Raw genomic sequence first — 18,110 nt, 5'->3', positions numbered from 1 at the left:
ACCCACCTCACAAGGTTGTTGTAGGGACTGAGTATATTCATGTAGACACAGGCACACAGTATTACTGACTTCTGCTATTTTGGGTTCGGTAACAAGTGCCATTTATTTATTTCTTTTATTTAATGGACAGAATCTATCCAAATTGCTAAAAGCTTAGTCCAAATAAAAACAACCACTATTCATGAGTTTTGATCTCTAAAAAAGAATGCAAAATAATGTGGAGAGGCTCCGGAGCTGATGCTTGGGCTCCAATTCAGGCCCTGCCCTTCCTGGATGATCTAGACCACAAACTACCTCACTTCTCTCTTCCATATGTCTCTCTGTAAGATAGCCATACAATAGTATCAACCTCAGAGGGCTGTGGTGAGGTCAGAGGAGCTAATAGATCAGCCTTCAGGACAGGGTCTGGTGCAGAGTCAATGCTGAAGGATGGAGTGGTATTGTTATCATTTTTTCTTGGATTGACTCCCTACCCTCAGTAGGTAGTGGGATTGCAAGGGGTTAATTTTGAGCAGGCAAAATTTGGGGCAGGGTAGTGCCCTGCCAAGTGTGGCCACCAGAGGGAGCAACTGGACCTGAGCTGGCCCCTCCAAGCCTAGTGACAGCGCCGGCCGCACCCTCCTGAAGACCAGGGAGGGGCTGTCTGGGAATGATTGGGGTGACTCCAGCCCCCAGAGGTCTCTCCTCCCGGCCCCTTCCTCCTGAAGAGCCAACTGGTCCTCCCCCTGGTGACATCTTCCTCACACTCCCTGAGTGGGGAATCTGGGCCAGGGGCTGGCTGGGAGTGGCCAGGGCAGCTCCAGCCCTTGGTTGCCCCTCCCTTCCCAACGGGCCCTTTAGACCCTTCCCCAGAGCTGCTCCTCTTCCTATGACCTCTCACCCCCCTCCTCATTCTCACCCGGCTTTTTGGGCGCACCCGATGCCCACTGAGTCCCTTTCCCAAACCTCCAAGGAGAAGGGGTGTAGGAGGAGGGGAAGAAACATACAGAGAGCTGGAAAGGGGGGTTGGGAGACAAGAAATAAAGACAGAGGGAGACACACATACACACACACAGCACAGAAAGGAAGGCCAACAGACAGAAACAGACAGAAAAAGAGACAAAGACAGAAATAGAGACAGAGATAGAGTGGGAAACAAACTAACTCGCTGAGTCAGAATTATAAAAAGAGGGGGAGACAGAAGGACAAAGAGAAATAAACAGAAAATTAGACCCTAAGGAGATACAGGCAGAAAGGCAGACTGAAAGGGAAAACAGAAAGAAGAGAGAGAAGCCCGCAGAGTGTGCCAGCTGGCGGAATGGAGGGTTGCCTGGCATGGGCGATGTAGTGGCCGAAGCCCGGGCAGAGCTGGGTGGGCACAAAGGAGCTGGAGCCCCAGCAGGGGTGAGGGGGCATGGGAGGGGCAGGCATTTTGCTGCTGCTGCTGCTGCTGGCTCCAAGGGCAGGTGTGGCCTGGAGACCCCCAAAAGGAAAATGTCCTCTGAGCTGCTCCTGCTCCAAAGACAGTGCCCTGTGTGAAGGCTCCCTGGACCTGCCTGAGAGCTTCTCCCCAACCCTGCTATCACTGTGAGTGAGTGTCAGGCCCTTTGGGGGCCTGAGGGTGGGGATGGGAGTCCTGGGACCCCAGGGGTTGGGAGCAGGGTGCTAAGGAAATGGGCCAGCCAGGATCCCGGGAGATGGGCAGCAAAGGATGTTGGAATGCCCAAAAAGGGGACTGCGAAGATTTGAAAGCAAGTGGAAGGGAAACTCCAAAAGGCAGCAGCAGCATTAGGGGCCTGGGAGGAGGGCTTGCCAGGAGGTGGGCTGAGTGCTGTCAGGATCCTTGCCAAGTGAGGTGGCAAATAAATGTCTGTCTCCCTCGGATGTAGAGGAAATATGGCCAGGGCCAGGGTGGCATGCCAAGGTCCCCAGGTAGGAGATGGCTCTGGGGTGGGACTGGAGCACCGGGGTGGTTTTCTCCTCACCCACCATTGCCCATGTCCCCAGCTCACTCGTTAGGACTGGAGTTACCCAGCTGAGAGCCGGCAGCTTCCTAAGGATGCCATCACTGCACCTGCTGTGAGTGGGGCCCAGCAGAGCCAACACCTAACTCAAGGGAGTGGGTGTTCATGCACAGACTTGTGGGGCTGTGTGCACATGTATGCATATGTGTGTGTCTATGAAAGCAACCGAATCCACGCACATACATTGCATACGTGTGTGTGTGTGTGTGTGTGTGTGTGACCATACCCATGTAGGCTGAAGGTGGGTCAAGGTTAAAATGTTAGGGGGCAGCAACTCTGGAAATTTTTCTTTTTTGCTCCCTTGCCAGCCTCTTCACATTCAACTCGTTCTCCGTGATTGAAGATGATGCGTTTGTGGGCCTGTCTCATCTGCAGTACCTGTGAGTGAGGTCAGGGGATGGGGCCAGGAGGGGGCCCTGAGGGAGGAAGGAGGGCCCTTCTGTGGCTCCCAGAGTAGAGGGAGGTAGGGCTTGTTGCCCTGGGGAGAAAATGTCTGGATAAGGGTCCCTCCTTGGGGGCAAAGGGCCTGGCCTCTTGGGAGGGGTAAGGGCTCCTGCTCAGCTGTGTCCTCTCAGCCCGCTCACCTTGCCTCTGTGCGTTTGAAGATCCACAGAGCCTGGATACCCCAAGACTGTTTCTGCCCCTCCCTGACTTATGGAAGCCCCGGGAGGATGCAGGGACCAGAGAAAGGAGATGAACAGGAAACAACTCTGAGTTAGGTAGTGATGGTGGTGCTGGTGGTGACAATAGTATGCCGGTGCCGGTGCCGGTGCCGGTGGTGTTGATGTTGGGGTTGAGGAGAGTGGTGATGGCAGTGGTCCTACTGCTGCTGCTCACAAGGAAGCCGGGGTGTTGCTGAGGCTGATGGAGTGGGAATGATATTGACAAAAATGGCAGACCTGACGGTGATGGTGCTGTTAGTGATACCGATGACGAAGTTTGAGAGGTTGGTGGTAGTGACAATTATCAGTGCAGTGGACCTGGGTAATTCCAGTATTAGTACCAGTGTTGGTGTGGGTGGTGGCTGTGGGTAGAATGTTGGTGTTGGTGTAATAAAAATGTTGTTGGTACTAGGTTTGGTGGTGACGATGGAGGTATAAGCATGCATAGAAATTGTGGCGGTGGTGGTGTTAGGGGTGGCTGAGGAGGTGAGTTTTGGGGATAGTGGTGATGTTGTTGGTGTTGCCAATTCTGGTGCTAGTGCTAATGCTTGTGATAATGGTGGCAGTGTCGGTGCGGGTGGTGGCAGTCATTTTGGTATTGATCATAAAGGCTGTGTTGTTGGTGCTGGCGTTGGTAATGATGGTGCTGAAGATGGGAGTGTGTAGTGATACTGGTGTGGCGATGACGGTGGCAGTGTTGGTGAAGGTGGTGGCACAATATGGCATTGGGGTTGGTGACAATGAGCACTGGTCATAATGGGTAATGGTGGAGGTATTGGCGGTGACCCCTGTGCTAGCGCTGGTAGTGGTGGCCATAGCGGCGGTGCTGGCGATGGTGGCAGCAGTGTTCCCTGGGAGACTGACAGGACCACAGGTCAGGTTCTTGGCTCCCAGGATTCTAGACTGAGACCTCGATGAGAATAGGTTTTTGGGGAGGCTTCCCCTGGGATTATGCCAAGTGCTGAGGGAGAATTCAGCACATTCCAGTAGTGTATGGTCACCATAGGGGGTGAGTTCCCCCTAAAACTGTGGAAGCACAGCAAAAAACTGAGCATCTCTCCCCACCCCCTTTCCTCCACAGCTTCATCGAGGACAATGAGATTGGCTCCATATCTAAGAATGCCCTCAGAGGACTTCGCTCACTAACACACCTGTACGTGCCTCCACGGCCTCTCCCACGTGGCCCCAGGTCACCCTCACAGGCACCCAAGTGCCATCGCCCAAAGACACAGGGTGTCCTGATAGCTGCTGACGGGCCCTTCTCTTTCTCTCCGTCCACCAGAAGCCTGGCCAATAACCATCTTGAGACCCTCCCCAGATACCTGTTCCGAGGTCTGGAGACCCTGACTCATGTGTGAGGCTCAAGGGGGCTGGGTGGGGAGTGTGGGAGTGTTTGTGAAGGGAGGAGCTGTCACCAAAGTGGGCACTGTGCATACAGATGCAATGGTTTGTATTTTGTACACCACCCGTGGGGTTCTATCCTGAAGCCTTGTCTGGGGAGGGGGTGGGGAACATGGTATCCAGGGGGTGGAAGCGGGTCGCAGCCCCTCCCCGGCCTCTTGCCCCAGGGACCTCCGCGGAAACCCGTTCCAGTGTGACTGCCGTGTCCTCTGGCTGCTGCAGTGGATGCCCAGCGTGAATGCCAGCGTGGGGACTGGGGCCTGTGCCGGTCCCACCACCCTGGCCCACGTGCAGCTCCGCCACCTCGACCCCAAGACGTTCAAGTGCAGAGCCATAGGTGGGGTCTTTCTCTGTGGGGTGGGAGGGACAGCAGGGTTGCCAGAAGAAGGCGGGAGATCGGGGAAAGCAGCCAGGGCTGAGGGGTTCTTCCTCACTTCTTGTTTCCTGCCATTTCCCGGCTGTGAGCGTGAGCATGCAGCATCACCTCCCTGAGCCTCAGTTTTCTCATCTGTAAAATGGAGGTAATAAACATGCCATGGGACTGCTGTGAGAATTCAGTAACGTGTCCGTATGCCTGCAGAGCATTTGGCACAGGACCTGGGATGGGAGGACTCTAAAAGTTCACTCTTGTTGCTGTTAATAACACAAAACTGGCGATTTCTAAAATGCTTCCTGTTATCATTTTGCTTCCCCATAAATATCTTAGTACCGTGATGGGTACTGGGCGATGCAGAGAGCACAGCAGTGATATAGACAGCTCCAGGCCTTGCCCCACAGAGCCCACATTGCAGAGGAAAGCAGAGAATGACAGCCCAGCATGATCAGGGCCAGGGCGGGGAAGCGCAGAGTGGTCGGGATGTGGGGTTGTGGGGAGCCTACAGGGCCGTGGGAGCCAGAACGAGGGCTAGACCCTGCTGAAAGCGTGCTTCAAATCTGGAGGCCATTAATATAATAATAACTATTACTGTCAGCATCGTCTAAGAGTGACATATTTTAGGTCTGTGCGACTCAAAGAACAAGAGAATTTAACTTAAGGCTCATTCTTTATTGTCACTCAACGAACACTCACCGAGGTCCACTCTGTGCCCAGCCCTACGAGAGGCAGTGGGCACACTGCGGTGACCGAGATAGCCCTGGGTCCTGGCTCTGGGAACTGGGGGGAGGGCAGGCAGACATTAAATAAAACATTGCACAAATAAATGTATGTTACATGTTGTGGTAAACACAGAGAGTGATAAGGAAAATTAAGGGAGAGGGTCCTACCTTACATGGGGCTTCTAAGAAGGCTTCTCTGAAGAGGTGGGATTTGATCTGGATGTAGCTGAGTGAGGTACAGAGGGAAGGGCACTGTGGATAGAGGGGACTGCATGTGCAATGGCCCTGAGGCAGCATTGAACTTGTCCTGCTTGAGGATCAAAGGAAGGCAGGTCTGGTTTGAGAGAGCAAGTAAGGGGAAGGACACAGATGAAGTCAAAGGTGCAGGGGCCTCATAGTGTAAGACATTGAAAGCAACAGAGAGGAGAGTAGATTTCGTCCTGAGGGCTGTGGGAAGTCACAGTAGGTTTTGAGCAGGGGGTGATAATTTGATAGACATTTAATTAATTTATTTATATGCTATTTTAAAAATGTTTTTATTTGATTGATTTTAGAGATAGGAAAGGAGAGAGTGAGTGAGAGAGAGAGAGGCAGGAACATCAATCTGTTCCCATATGTGCCCTGACTGGGGATCAAACTGGCAACTTCTGCCCTTCGGGACGATGCTCTAACCAACCAGTGTCCAGCCAGGGCCATTTTTGATGGACATTTAAAAAGATCCATCTTTAGATGGACATCCTTGGTAGTTTGGGTCATTACTTCAACCCTGGTGACTTCGGGCCAGTCACACAGAGTGAAGTAGGATGACCTGGAGTCACCTGCTCAGCTCCCACACCACTCTGCTGGGCGACCTGGGGGTACTCTGTTAACATGAAAGCTAAGTTGCTCTACCAAAGACTTTCAAAATACCATGAGTGAAAGAAGACAGAGGGTATAAGGTGTGCACTTCAGGCAGGTGGGCCAGCCTCTGGGTGTTGTCCTGGTGACACCAGGTTGTGGCCTGTCTATCTTCCAGTTCTTGGGGAGAAGGGGAAGGAGACCCAAGTCCAGGGCGAGCCGCCTTCATCCACGTGAAGCGAGCAGCCCAGCCAGCACTCTGCTCTTGTTACATTAGGAACTTGGTTTGGACATGGCCACACCTAACTTGAGGAGGGCATGCTGGGGAAGTGCTGGGATAGTGTGACTTCTCCTTGGGCAGTTTTTTGCCCAGCTCCAACCCTATTTCATGGAAAATGGGAAGGATGATTTTTCCTGGATAACTGCTGCCTGTGTCTCTTAGATTTAGTTTTCTCATCTGTAAAGTGTATATAATAATGGAATATACATCATAGGGATTTTCTCAAGTTAATTGAATTAATAAATATGCTATTTCTAAGCAATTATTTGATGATGCCATGAAGCTTAGAAAAGAAATATTACTATGTTGTTTTGAATTAATAATGTTATAGATAAAAATAAGATTCCATTCTATGTCCCTATGAGATGAACACTTTGAGGGTCCTTATTTCAGAGATGTACAAACCAAGGCTCAGCGATGAGGACCTTTGGGGTCCCCTGGGCCTGCCTGACTCTCCTGCCACCCCCAGAGCTTTCCTGGTTCCAGACCATTGGGGAGTCGGCATTGGGTGTGGAGCCTTTCTCCTACCAGGGGGAACCCCACGTTGTCTTGGCACAGCCCTTTGCAGGCCGCTGCCTGATCCTCGCCTGGGACTATGGCCTGCAGCGCTTCCAGCCAGAGGAAGAACTGTCAGGTGAGTCCCCCTCCCATCTTCCAGCCTGCCCAGTAGACAGTAGCCTGCCTGGGGGCCTACCCTGCCCAGCCTAGCCAGCCTGACCTGCCTCTTGTTCCCTGACTCCTCCACAGCACCCTCGGTGGTATCCTGCAAGCCACTGGTGCTGGGCCTGCGCCTCTTTGTTCTGGTGGCCCGCCTGTGGGGAGGCTCGCAGCTGTGGGCCAGGCCCAGCCCGGGCCTGCGCCTGGCTCCCACTCAGGCCCTGGCCCCAAAGAGGCTGCTGCGGCCCAATGATGCCGAGCTCCTGTGGCTAGATGGGCAGCCCTGCTTCGTGGTGGCTGATGCCTCCAAGGCGGGGAGCACCACGTTGCTGTGCCGCGACGGGCCTGGCTTTTACCCGCGCCAGAGCCTCCATGCCTGGCACCGGGACACGGACGCTGAGGTCCTTGAGCTTGATGGCCGGCCCCATCTGCTGCTGGCCTCAGCCTCACAGCGACCCGTGCTCTTCCACTGGTTTGAAGGCCACTTCGAGAGGCGCACAGACATTCCTGAGGCTGAAGACGTCTATGCTACACGCCACTTCCAGGCCAGTGGGGACGTGTTCCTGTGCCTGACACGCTATATCGGAGACTCTATGGTAAGTCTGGGCCCAACCAGGTGGGGGGGGGGGCAGCAGAGGCCACAAGCCACCCCTGACCTGCAGCTGATTCCTACTCAGAGCTGCCTTTTCAGCACTGACCATCCAATATATGCTGATCTTTCAGCATTGACCCCCACCTTGCACACTGGCCTCCAAACTCACAGGCTGATCTTTAAACTCCAACCTCACCTAATATGCTGATCCTTGAACTCTGACCCCATCCCAACACTGACTTCAAGACTGTGTCCCCTCAAGGATTGCTGACCCTAATCTACTCCTCATCCCCCAACATAGACACTTGCTCTGAGATTCTGATTCTACCCCCAAACTCTATCTGTGTAACTCTGACTCAGTCCAGGACTTACATTTAACCACAACACCACACGCTGTACCCCCAAGGCTGATGCCCACACCTTCCAGCATTCTCTTCTCAAAGTAAGGTATAGCCCGGGGAGAGTCTGAGCCTAGAAGGCACTGATCTGACTCGGGTGTTCAGAGTGTCTGTGTGGGAGCTGACTGTGGGCACAGGAACAGGAGTAGAGTGATCAGGGAAGAGGTGGCAGTAGCTGGGTCAATGCGCAGCCAGAGGAGATTGGAGCAATATAGACTATAGTAGGTAAAATGGACAGATTTCATTACTGATGGATTCTATGTGGGGTGTGTGGGAGAGAGAAGGGCTAAGAACATGGCCTGAGCATCTGGGTGGTAACATTTATGAAGATAAGAGAGCTATGAGAGTTTGGGGACCTATAGGTCTGTTTACAAACTGTTTCAAGTCCTCTGAAGCCTAGGGGAATACCAGCAGGCCTGGCCCTCCTGGATCCCAGGCCTTAACCAGCTGCCACACTTCACAGGTCATGCGGTGGGATGGCTCCATGTTTCGCCTGCTGCAGCAACTTCCCTCACGTGGTGCCCATGTCTTCCAGCCTCTGCTCGTTGCCAGGGACCAGCTGGCTATCCTGGGCAGTGACTTCGCCTTCAGCCAGGTCTTCCGCCTTGAGCCTGACACAGGGCTTCTGGAACCATTACAGGAGCTGGGGCCCCCAGCCTTGGTGGCCCCCCGGGCCTTTGCCCACATCGCCATGGCTGGCAAACGCTTCCTCTTTGCTGCTTGCTTCAAGGGCCCCACACAAATCTACCAGCTTCATGAGTTAGACCTCAGTGCCTGACACTGGATGGGGGACCCTGGACATGGCTGGTGAGGGAGCTGGCATGGAGAGCCTTAGGCCTCTGACACCCCATTGACTGACCTCCTGGCTCCACTTGGGGTTATGGCTAGTCCTATGAGATACTGGCCGCAGGCCAAGTTTTAGGCAAGAGTTGCCCTTTCTTTCTTCAGCAATATCTTGGCTGGGGGTCAAATGCCCCCCACTAAAGGTGATGTGGAAACCCAAGCTGGGGCACAGAGCCATAATCCAGAAGTCGTGGTGGGGGTAATGTGCAGCGTTCCATGAGGTCTGGAAGCTGGAAGCACCCACTCCCCTTAACCCACCCCTATCTCTCCTGCTCCCTGTGAAAGTACTCAGGAGGAGTTAGCTTTTTTTTTCCTATCCCTTCTAAACTCAATTTGGCCAATCACTTTTAGTGCACGCTTCCATGACGTCACAGTTGCTGGGCAGGTTTTTCTGTCCGGTTTACTAACTTCCTCTGCCGTTTATGCGCATGCCCGCTGCCAAGGCGGAAAGCTAGTATGTTTTGACTCTTGGTCTTGCGAGAGGAATGGGAGAGAAAGTGAGAGTTGTTGCGGGAACCCTGTATACCACTTTCTGGTGGGCGACAGGGGTGCAGGCAGAAGGTGTATGAGCTCAATAAATGCGCTGTGCGCCCGCCCACCCGTTGTTGTAGGATCATTGGAAGTGTCTCTGGAGTGCTGTGGATGGGGGGCATTGTCCCAGGAGCAGTATTATGGTGGAGGAGATCCTAGGGGTGCATTTTGGCTTCCCCTGGTGAGCTTTCAGAGTTGTCTAAGGAGCGTGGATTCATGATAATGAGGTGCTCATGATATGTTTGAGGGATTAGGGCATTATTAGGGGACAGGTCACAAGTTCACAGTGGGTCTCTTAGGGTATCTTTTGGGTGTTTTGAAGGGTTTCAGTGGTGGCCCTGGGGGATATTTGGAGGTCTTACGGTGTTTTGGGGAGTCTCAAGGGAGTTTGAGCTTCATTGGCCATCATATGGCACACCATATAGCCATCATATATTATTAGGGTTATCATGGACAATTATTTAAAGGTCTCACAGGGACATTTGGATATTAGGAAGGGCCTTCTGTAATAAAGCGGGGTCTCGGTAGTGAGTGGTCATAGGGGTCTTACTGTTAGAATCATAAGCCATCTGGGTACGCATGTCGTGGTAGGATGATCCCAGTCCATCTGAGTGCCCCAGCATTTCATCTGGTTACAGTTCCATTTCACTCTCAAAAATGTCCCCCATTTGAATACTAGAAATTTTTAAATTGTACATGCAGTTGTCATGGCCATGGAGGCAGAGGACAGACCCTATGCCATTCACCAGGCCATGAGGGAATAGGCCTCTGGGCTTTTCCCGACAAAGAGATTCAGCCTCCAGTTTCTGTGGCAGCCTCCAATGCATGTCTACCTTCTCCTGGCCCCCCAAATCCTACCCCAAAGCACGCAGGGAGTTTCAAGACTACTTGGGGAGGAGGCAAGATCATTTTAGATTAAAAATTGAACAAAGAGACCCCACTAGTGAGAAGTGAGGTGATGCCTGGCAAGACCATCTGAGGAGAGGAGGGAGAATTCCATTCTGGAGTCAGGCTCCTGTGCAGAACCAGGACTTGAGAAAAGGGAGAGGTCTCTGCTCTTTCACTGATCCATCCTCAGCAGTTATGGGCAGAACCTGGGAAAGGTAATGAGGTCAGCTTGTGAGAGTGGATGGAGTTCTTTCTCCCTTGGGCACATGCTCGTAGATACACCTCACATCCCATGTTCCCCTCAGCCCCACCTGTCCCTGTCTTACCTGGAGTGACAAGAGGTGGGTTGTCCCCTGGTCGGTGGCTGGGAAAAGAAAAGTGGTGAGCTTTGTATTCACCTGTTTGTCCTCTACCTCAGTACTTTAAGATTCTCAGCTTTCCCTAAACTAGCTTCCTGGCTATTTTTCCATCGTAGATGTGTACCACCCCAGGGTCCAAAGCATTTTAAGATTTGGGGCCTTCTGAGGATTTTCCTCTCTGGAGAATAAACCTAGGAAGTCTTAATGGCAAGATTTCTCCAGGACAGAGCCTGGAGGCCTGGCTTCTTTCTGCAGGGTTTAGCTCTTTCACCCCTGAAAGGTGTCTGTCTGTCCAGCATGAGGCAGGCACATACCAGGAACCCATCTCACCTGGGCTTCTGTTTGAACTTGCATTTGCATTTCCCACCTGTTGGGGAGAAGGAAATGGTCGGGAGAGGGGACTCACAGCCCTGTCCCACCCCGCTACCAGCCAGCTGCTCCACTCACTCATGAGGACGATGATGCCCATGGCGCACAGAATCCCTGCGCAGACGAGCCCACCGACCCGGAGGCTGTGCCAGTCTAGGAGAAACCCAGAGGGGGCACTTAGTGCTGGCCGTTGTCCTCCCTACCCCAGCCCCCATCCACTTCACAAAGATGTATTGGGCACCTGCGATGTGCTGGGTGCTGAGCATACAGCAGTGCAGAAAACAAACCCCAACCCTCCTTTGCTCACATTTTGTTAACACACAAGCAAGTGACATTTAATGCAAGGTCAGGTGGAGAGAAGCGATTTGATGACAAATAAGTAGAGCCAGGGAACAGAAAGTCAGAGGGCAGCTCTTTTAGGGAGAGTGATCAGGGAAGGCGTCTCTGAGGGGCCCCACTCCAGCGGAAACATGGAGAGGGGAAGGGAGGGCGCTGTGCAGTTTGTGGAAGAAAGTGTTCCAGGCAGAGGAATCAGAAGCTACAAAGGTCTGGAGGCTGAGAGTGTGTCTGCTGAGTCTGAGCAACAGCAGTGAGGGGCAGGGGAGAGTGAGAACAGGAGTGACAGAGAGCAGGGCAGGTGGAATTTGGAGGCTACACGGGGATTTGCATCAAATAGCTTAGCTCCTCTAGTAAGTTTTCTCAAGTCAGCCCTTCTCCCAACAGACTTGACTTGAACCATAACAAGGGCTTCTTATGAACTGTCTTTGCATCTTGTGAACTGTACTTATGGATAATCGTGGGTCTTCCTGAGGACCAGGCAGGCATGTCTTGTTCCCTAATCCACTGTGTTCACTGATCAATGCCCCAGTGCAGTCCTGTCCTTGCCTCCTTTCCACCCACATCAGACCCTCACCCAACCCTATATAGGACCCATAGCACAAATAGTACAGGGGTGGGGGTAGGAGGGGAGAAGGGAGGGACAGCAATTCTTACCATAGTAAAAAGGACTGTCTTTATCTGAAAGGAAAGAAAAAAGAATATGAATCTAGCAGTATAGCTGGGATGTAGGCGTCCTAGGGGAGAATTTGGGGCTTGGACTGGTAGAAGAAGACGATCTGACTTACCTTCTGGGTCATTGGCGCTCAGGACGGGCAGGCCTGGAGGGGAGAAGCAGGGAGAGGAGATGGGGGTGCCAGCCCCAGCAAAGCTGGCAGGCAGGACCATGAGGCCTCAGGGATAAGGTCCCCTGACAGACGGTTCCCCACCTCCCGAGGGTGCAGGGGTCCAGCCCCAAACTAGCTGCTCCGGCATGTCCCATCTTGGAGATGTGGACGCCCCCGCCCACTCAGCCCCAGCATTTTGCCTTCTAAAATAGGTTTGATCTGGGGGGCTTTTGGCCACCCTTTGGCCTGATGTTTCCAGACACCTGGCTAATTCACTCCTTCTCTGGAAACAGAGCAACATTCTTGTCCATGTGACAGATGGTATCCGTTCCAAGTCATTCTCAGAGCTTGTCTCCCTATTGTGCCACATCCACACCTCAGCTGTTCTGATGTTTGTTCACCACCCCCCTTTAAAGCAACTTACTAATTATAAACTTAATATGCCTTATTGAAAAATACACCTTTCTATCACCATTTTAAATGGAGTACCAATCTTGCCTAATGTAATAGGTAAAAACAAGTATAGTGAAAGCAGAGGACTAGCCTGGCCTATGGTGGCGCAGTGGATAAAGCATTGACCTGGAATACTGAGGTTGCCGGTTCGAAACCCTGGGCTTGCCTGGTCAAGGCACATATGGGAGTTGATGCTTCCTGCTTCTACCCCCTTCTCTCTCTCTCTCTAAAATGAATAAAGTCTTAAAAATATTTTTAAAAAAAGAAAGCAAAGGACTAGAATTAAATTCTGGGTAGAGCCTGACCTGTGGTGGTGCAGTGGATAAAGTATCGACCTAGAAATGCTGAGGTTGCCGGTTTGAAACCCTGGGCTTGCCTGGTCAAGGCACATATGGGAGTTGATGCTTCCAGCTCCTCCCCCACTTCTCTCTGTCTCTGTCTCTCCTCTCTCTCTCCTCTCTAAAATGAATAAATAAAATAAAATAAAAATAAAAATAAAAACTCTCCAAAAAAAAAAAATTCTGGGTAGAATTGGGTTGCCTGAGCGCTGGGCTTAGGCTCTGTTCTTTCTTTGTTAAAGGAAGATTAATAATTTTAAATTATTTAAAGTACAAACACATAGTGCTTTTACTGTATAGGTACTATGTACTTTTCAAATGCCAACTTGTTTAATTCTCACATTGACTCTATAATTAAGTGCTATTATTGTCCTCATTTTTACAGATAGGGAAACTGAGGCACAACTGATAACCTGTTATATAACCTCTAACCTCCACCTTACCCCTTGTAATAAGGTGTTAGAGAAGTGTGAAAGACGCAGCCCAAGCCTGAGCCTCTTCCTTGACGTCATCAATGAGACATCAAGATGGAACCTTTCGCCTGACCAGGCGGTGGCGCAGTGGACAGAGTGTCGGACTGTCCACTGTCCGAGACCCAAGTTCGAGACCCCGAGGTCGCCAGCTTGAGCACAGGCTCATCTGGTTTGAGCAAAGCTCACCAGCTTGGACCCAAGATCGCTAGCTTGAGCAAGGGGTTACTCAGTCTGCTGAAGGCCCATGGTTAAGGCACATATGAGAAAGCAATCAATGAACAACTAAGGTGTCGCAAGGAAAAACTGATGATTGATGCTTCTCATCTCTCTCTGTTCCTGTCTGTCTGTCCCTATCTATCCCTCTCTCTGACTCTCACTCTGTCTCTGTAAAAACAAAAAAAAAAAAGATGGAAACTTTCTAGTCCATTGAGGGGCTGCTATAGAAAGGTCCTATCTGTGTTCTCTTCAAATCGCCACATGACACTTCTTTCCTCAAGGAGATGATGTCCTGACAGCCACCACCCACATGGGAGGCAGAAATCATGAGAGAGACATGCGTGGGGCTTGCCGGCCACTGAGCTAAGGGTTCAGGGGAAAGGCATTTCAGGAGACAGCACTCACCTGCCAGCAGAACGAGCAGGCTCAGGGCCACTTGTTGCATGATGGAGCACCAGCCTGCAGGGGGTGGGAGGGCCCGGCTTTAGCAGGGCCACAGGGATGCCATCAGGGCCTCTGATTCTGATTCCCATCCCCTCCTAGTCCATACCCCACCCACAGTACACAGCTTGCCCCAGGGCAGGAAGGTTGGTAACAAAGGCTGGGCAGCAAGGAGCTAAAAAGTGCAGTGGGAACTAGGTGAGGACTCAGACCTGATGAGGGAGCAGCAGTAACTCCCCGGACAGGCACTTGAGGCTTGAAGTGAATCACCCTGGCAACCAGATGAGGGAGAAACTGCCTGCAATTAACCCCGTTTTACTGATTGGGAAACTGAGGCTCTGATAGGTGCCTTGTCAGAAGTGGGATTTAAACCAGGCCCAGCTCTGCAGTGGCTGTTCCTAACTCAGGACTCTCAGGGCCTCAGGGTGTTCTGAGAAAGGGCTGTTAGAAGCCAGGTGGCAGGAGGCCCTTCCGGGGAGTGCCTCCCATAGACAGCTTACAGCCTGCCCGCCATGCCCAGACTTTGCAGACAGTAGGCTGCTCAAGGCAGGGTGTGGAACAGAGACAGACTTGGAAGAAGAATTGGCCCGGCCCCAGCCCCAGCCCCATTTTTTATGCCACCTGACCCCTGACCCCCATTTCTGCCCCACCCTGCCCATCCCAATCCAATCCCTGGGTCTGCCTCTACCCTAGTTCCAGCCCCTGCCAAGCTCCTCCTGGCAGCAAACTCTTCCTCCTTTCCCAGGGAGCCCTGCCCAGCGTGAAGAACACCCCTCTGTCGCCTCCTTGTCTAGGGCCAGTCCATCCTCCCACCATTCTCTGTGCCTGCAATAAGCACCTGGTCTCTGCGTGTCCTTCCGCGCTCTCCCTGCCCCTGTCCCACAGCCACAAGCATATGTTGTCAGAACTTTGACAGCAAGCGCTTACACTCACTCTGATCCACCCTGTGCTGGGCATTGCCAGAGGACCCTGCTGGGTTTTCACTCATTTAATCTCCCCAGAAACCCTGCAGGTCATGTTATATACCCCATTTAATGATGTGAAAACATATATCCTCCCCAGCCCTGGTAAAAAGCCCATTTGATAGTCGCTGCTCTGTCCCCGTGGGGACTCCTGTCCACAGCTGTAGAGAGCAACCCACCATCTCTCTCTTCCTCTGTTCCCTCCATGTAACTCCCACCTGAGTTGCTTTCTGTTTCAGGGGGGAGCCTGCAGATTTGAGGAGCATTACTAAAGATGTTTAGGAACCCACAAAGTTTTGGGGAGATCTGGAGTGGGTATGTGGGCAGGATGGCCCAGTGGTTCTGGGCTCAGGTCTGTAGAAGGTCTGCTGTTGTTAATAGCTATCTTGTGAGGCCGTCACCATGACTATACTAGTACCAGAATCCCATGGCTATACTAGTGCTAGTAACAAGAGTTTGGGCTTACTGAGCATTCACCCAATGGCAGGTGCTATTATCAGTTCTGTACACTTATTCACATGTATAACCTTCTCAGGCTGATGACGTTGGCATTCTGATTAGCCCATGGTGCTGTTGCAACCCTGTAATCCCTGCTAAACTTAATGCGCTATACTCCGTCACCCACAACTCGGAGTCTCAGATCATAAGCCTCTTTCCATGGTCTCCGAGTCCTCCGCCGGCTGCAAGGCCTCCATTACTCCCCTCCCCGGGGCATCACCCGGCACCCCCAGCTCAGAGGAGACAGATGGTGGTCTTAGCCATACCCCAGCCCCTGCACATTTCCAGCCTGGCTTTCCCTGGGACAGGCTGCTGGAGGGCTAGGATCTGGGAGTCTGCCCTCCCGTGCCCTGTCAGGCCCTGGGCCGCTCCCAAACTGACTGTAGTTGGCATGAGGCTTGCAGATGAAGGTTCTGCCTGCCCTTTCTTCTTCCTGGCCCCAGAGGTCCTGTCTCTGCCACCGGCCCTCTGCTCTCCTCTCTGTTCCTCCATAATGGTAGTGAGGCCTTTCAGGCATGCAGAATGAGCTCCCCCCGCCCAACCCTGTGTTCCCTGAAGTCTCCTACCCAGCTCCCATTTCACAGCTCCTCAGGAACCACCATCTTTGTTACCTAGATCCACAGGACCCCACTCCTAGACACTCCGAGTCCAGCCAGTCACCCTCCATTTACTCTGATAACCCCAACACCCATGGTCCACTTAGACACCCCCTTCACTCGGTACCCTCAACCCACCCCTGCCCACCCGGATACTCGCAGTACTCCAGATACTGCTGGTCCACTCAGATACCCTGATCAATCCAGACACCCAGTTCCACCTGTGGACCTCATCCTCACCCCAGCTGGCTCACCCAGGCCCCGAGAGGAGACTGATGGGAGGAGGATCTCATTAGGGACTTGCTCTAATTTCGTGCACTCCCCCAGAAAAGGACCTTGAAGATGGAAGGTTCTAGGGTCCTTAACAGAGAGCATGGAGCAGGGGATCCCCATCTCTTACCTGTGCGTCTCCCCAGGCTGCGTGGAGGTCCCAGGTTCTGCTTGACTCCTGCTTTTATCTGAAGCTGCCACGCCCTAAGCAAACTTGGGCAGAGCTGGGCAGGTAGAGAACAAGTCTGACTCCCTAAAGCACAGGGGCTCTCATCCCATTCCTGCTCTTAAAGAGACAGCTCCTGCCGCCACCACCTCCATTAGTGATAGGGAGCTCCCTGGGGTCCAAGGTCACAGCAGCCTCAGGTGAGGTGCAGTGAGAATAGGATGGGCTGGAACCCCCCCCCCAAAGTAGGGGAGGGAGTTTTCTCCAGTCTTCTGCCCCTCAGAAAAGGACTTAGAAAGAAGAAGGTCCAGGGTCTTTAACAGCAGTGTCAGTCTGGTGGTCTGGTGGCCTGGTGGCCTGGCGGGGTGATGGGAGAGGGCTATACAGGGGTGTCATATCCTAATTTCTTTTACTTAGATTGTGTGTTGTGCTTGAAGGAGGGATTGGTGGCAATTGTGGGAGATCTAATGTCCTCTTCCAGCAACACTTACTGCTGTGGACTTGGTATGAGGGTCAACAGAAGATGCTGACATGACCAAGTTCCTAAGGTGGGGGGGGGCTCTTGGGCCGTAGACCACGACTCCTCCCCTGTCGTGCCCTAGGGGGACTGGACACTGACTGCGGAGCACTCGGCCATACCTTCCTAGCCACGCTCTTCCCAAGAGTGCTGGGAGCAGGGTCTACCCAGGGGGCCTTGCGGTGGGGGCTGCACTGTGCATGGCTCCTTTCCTTCCCTCGTCCCTCTCCTGCCCTCCTTTTTATGGCATTCTTTCCGGCTGGGGTCTGTGTGGGCCCCCACATGGTCCCCGTTGGGGTGCCCCCTCCCCCCGATTCCGCCTTTTTAGACAGAAAGACTTTTGTCTGGGGCTGGATGGAGAACAAGGCTCCTTTGAGTGGCTGGTGGAGGATTGGGGTCATGGGGAGGGGCAGGGCCAGGAAAGGGTGGCTCTGTGCTGGCCACCAGCTGGACTCCAGGCGACCCCCAACACCATCACAGGAGTGGGGAGGAGAGGGGCAGGAACCACGCCAGGGAGAGGGTACTATTGGGAGAGTGGCGTGCAGGACAGGGGGAGGGGCTTGGAGGTCAAGGCTCTGCTGGGGGCTGTTTGCTGGGGGCAGGGAGAACAACTCCCCCCCCCCACACACACACACACACGCATCTCAGCAGGGAGGGACAGGGAGGCAGGAATGTTCACCCAGCTACGTGCTTTCTTTATGTGGTTCCCTCAAACAATTTCTCAGTCTCAGGCCCTATACTGGACAAAGCCTCCCCTACTCCCATTCAGGAGAGTCTGGTCACTATAAGGAGTGGAGAGGGCACTCAGGGAGGATGGGCCTCAGTCAAAGTGGGAAATTCAGAGGGGTATGGTGGACATAGAAACAGAGGAAGGGGAGCCTTGAGGGGATCCCATCCAGCTAAGGGGTCTATGTGTCTGGGCAGTAACATCTCTTGCCCAGATAGTTTAAGACTGTAATGTCGCTTGGAAAACCCCTTTGGTGGTCTTGGGAGTGGAGTGGTGTCTCCCTCTGTTGGGAAGTCCAGGAATTACAGGCATTGGAGAGCAAGAAGGGCTGAGTGCACTATGTATGAGAAGGAGGCTTGTTCTGTCCTGCCCCTG

General features: G+C 52.8%; 2 protein-coding genes across 3 annotated transcripts; one reads left to right on the top strand and one right to left on the bottom strand.

Moving 5' to 3' along the window:
* Positions 1–802: 802 nt before the first annotated feature.
* Positions 803–10,042, top strand: LGI4 (leucine rich repeat LGI family member 4). Its single transcript, XM_066243928.1, has 9 exons — positions 803–1,566; positions 1,987–2,058; positions 2,312–2,383; positions 3,747–3,818; positions 3,948–4,019; positions 4,234–4,403; positions 6,748–6,912; positions 7,026–7,531; positions 8,389–10,042. Exons 1-9 carry the CDS (start codon positions 1,394–1,396, stop codon positions 8,701–8,703), a joined length of 1,617 nt encoding a protein of 538 aa, XP_066100025.1. The 5' UTR covers positions 803–1,393; the 3' UTR covers positions 8,704–10,042.
* A 150-nt stretch (positions 10,043–10,192) lies between these two features.
* On the bottom strand, positions 10,193–16,536 carry FXYD3 (FXYD domain containing ion transport regulator 3). Of its 2 annotated transcripts, none has more exons than XM_066243932.1 (8): positions 16,456–16,536; positions 13,964–14,017; positions 12,040–12,072; positions 11,909–11,932; positions 10,994–11,068; positions 10,877–10,913; positions 10,514–10,551; positions 10,193–10,393 (listed from the first exon to the last, which is right to left on the bottom strand). In XM_066243932.1, the coding sequence occupies exons 2-8, from the start codon at positions 14,001–14,003 to the stop codon at positions 10,374–10,376; spliced, it is 267 nt and encodes an 88-aa protein (XP_066100029.1). In that variant the 5' UTR covers positions 14,004–14,017; positions 16,456–16,536; the 3' UTR covers positions 10,193–10,373. The 2 variants fall into 2 exon arrangements, with proteins under 2 accessions (XP_066100029.1, XP_066100028.1); XM_066243931.1 differs by having other exon boundaries at positions 13,964–14,040; positions 16,456–16,504.
* Between the last annotated feature and the right edge of the window lie 1,574 nt (positions 16,537–18,110).

This window comes from Saccopteryx bilineata, chromosome 9 (genome assembly GCF_036850765.1).
Source record: "Saccopteryx bilineata isolate mSacBil1 chromosome 9, mSacBil1_pri_phased_curated, whole genome shotgun sequence".
NCBI lineage: Eukaryota > Metazoa > Chordata > Mammalia > Chiroptera > Emballonuridae > Saccopteryx > Saccopteryx bilineata.
Note: the sequence above shows the minus strand (reverse complement) of the source record. Positions and strands in the feature narration are given on the sequence as shown.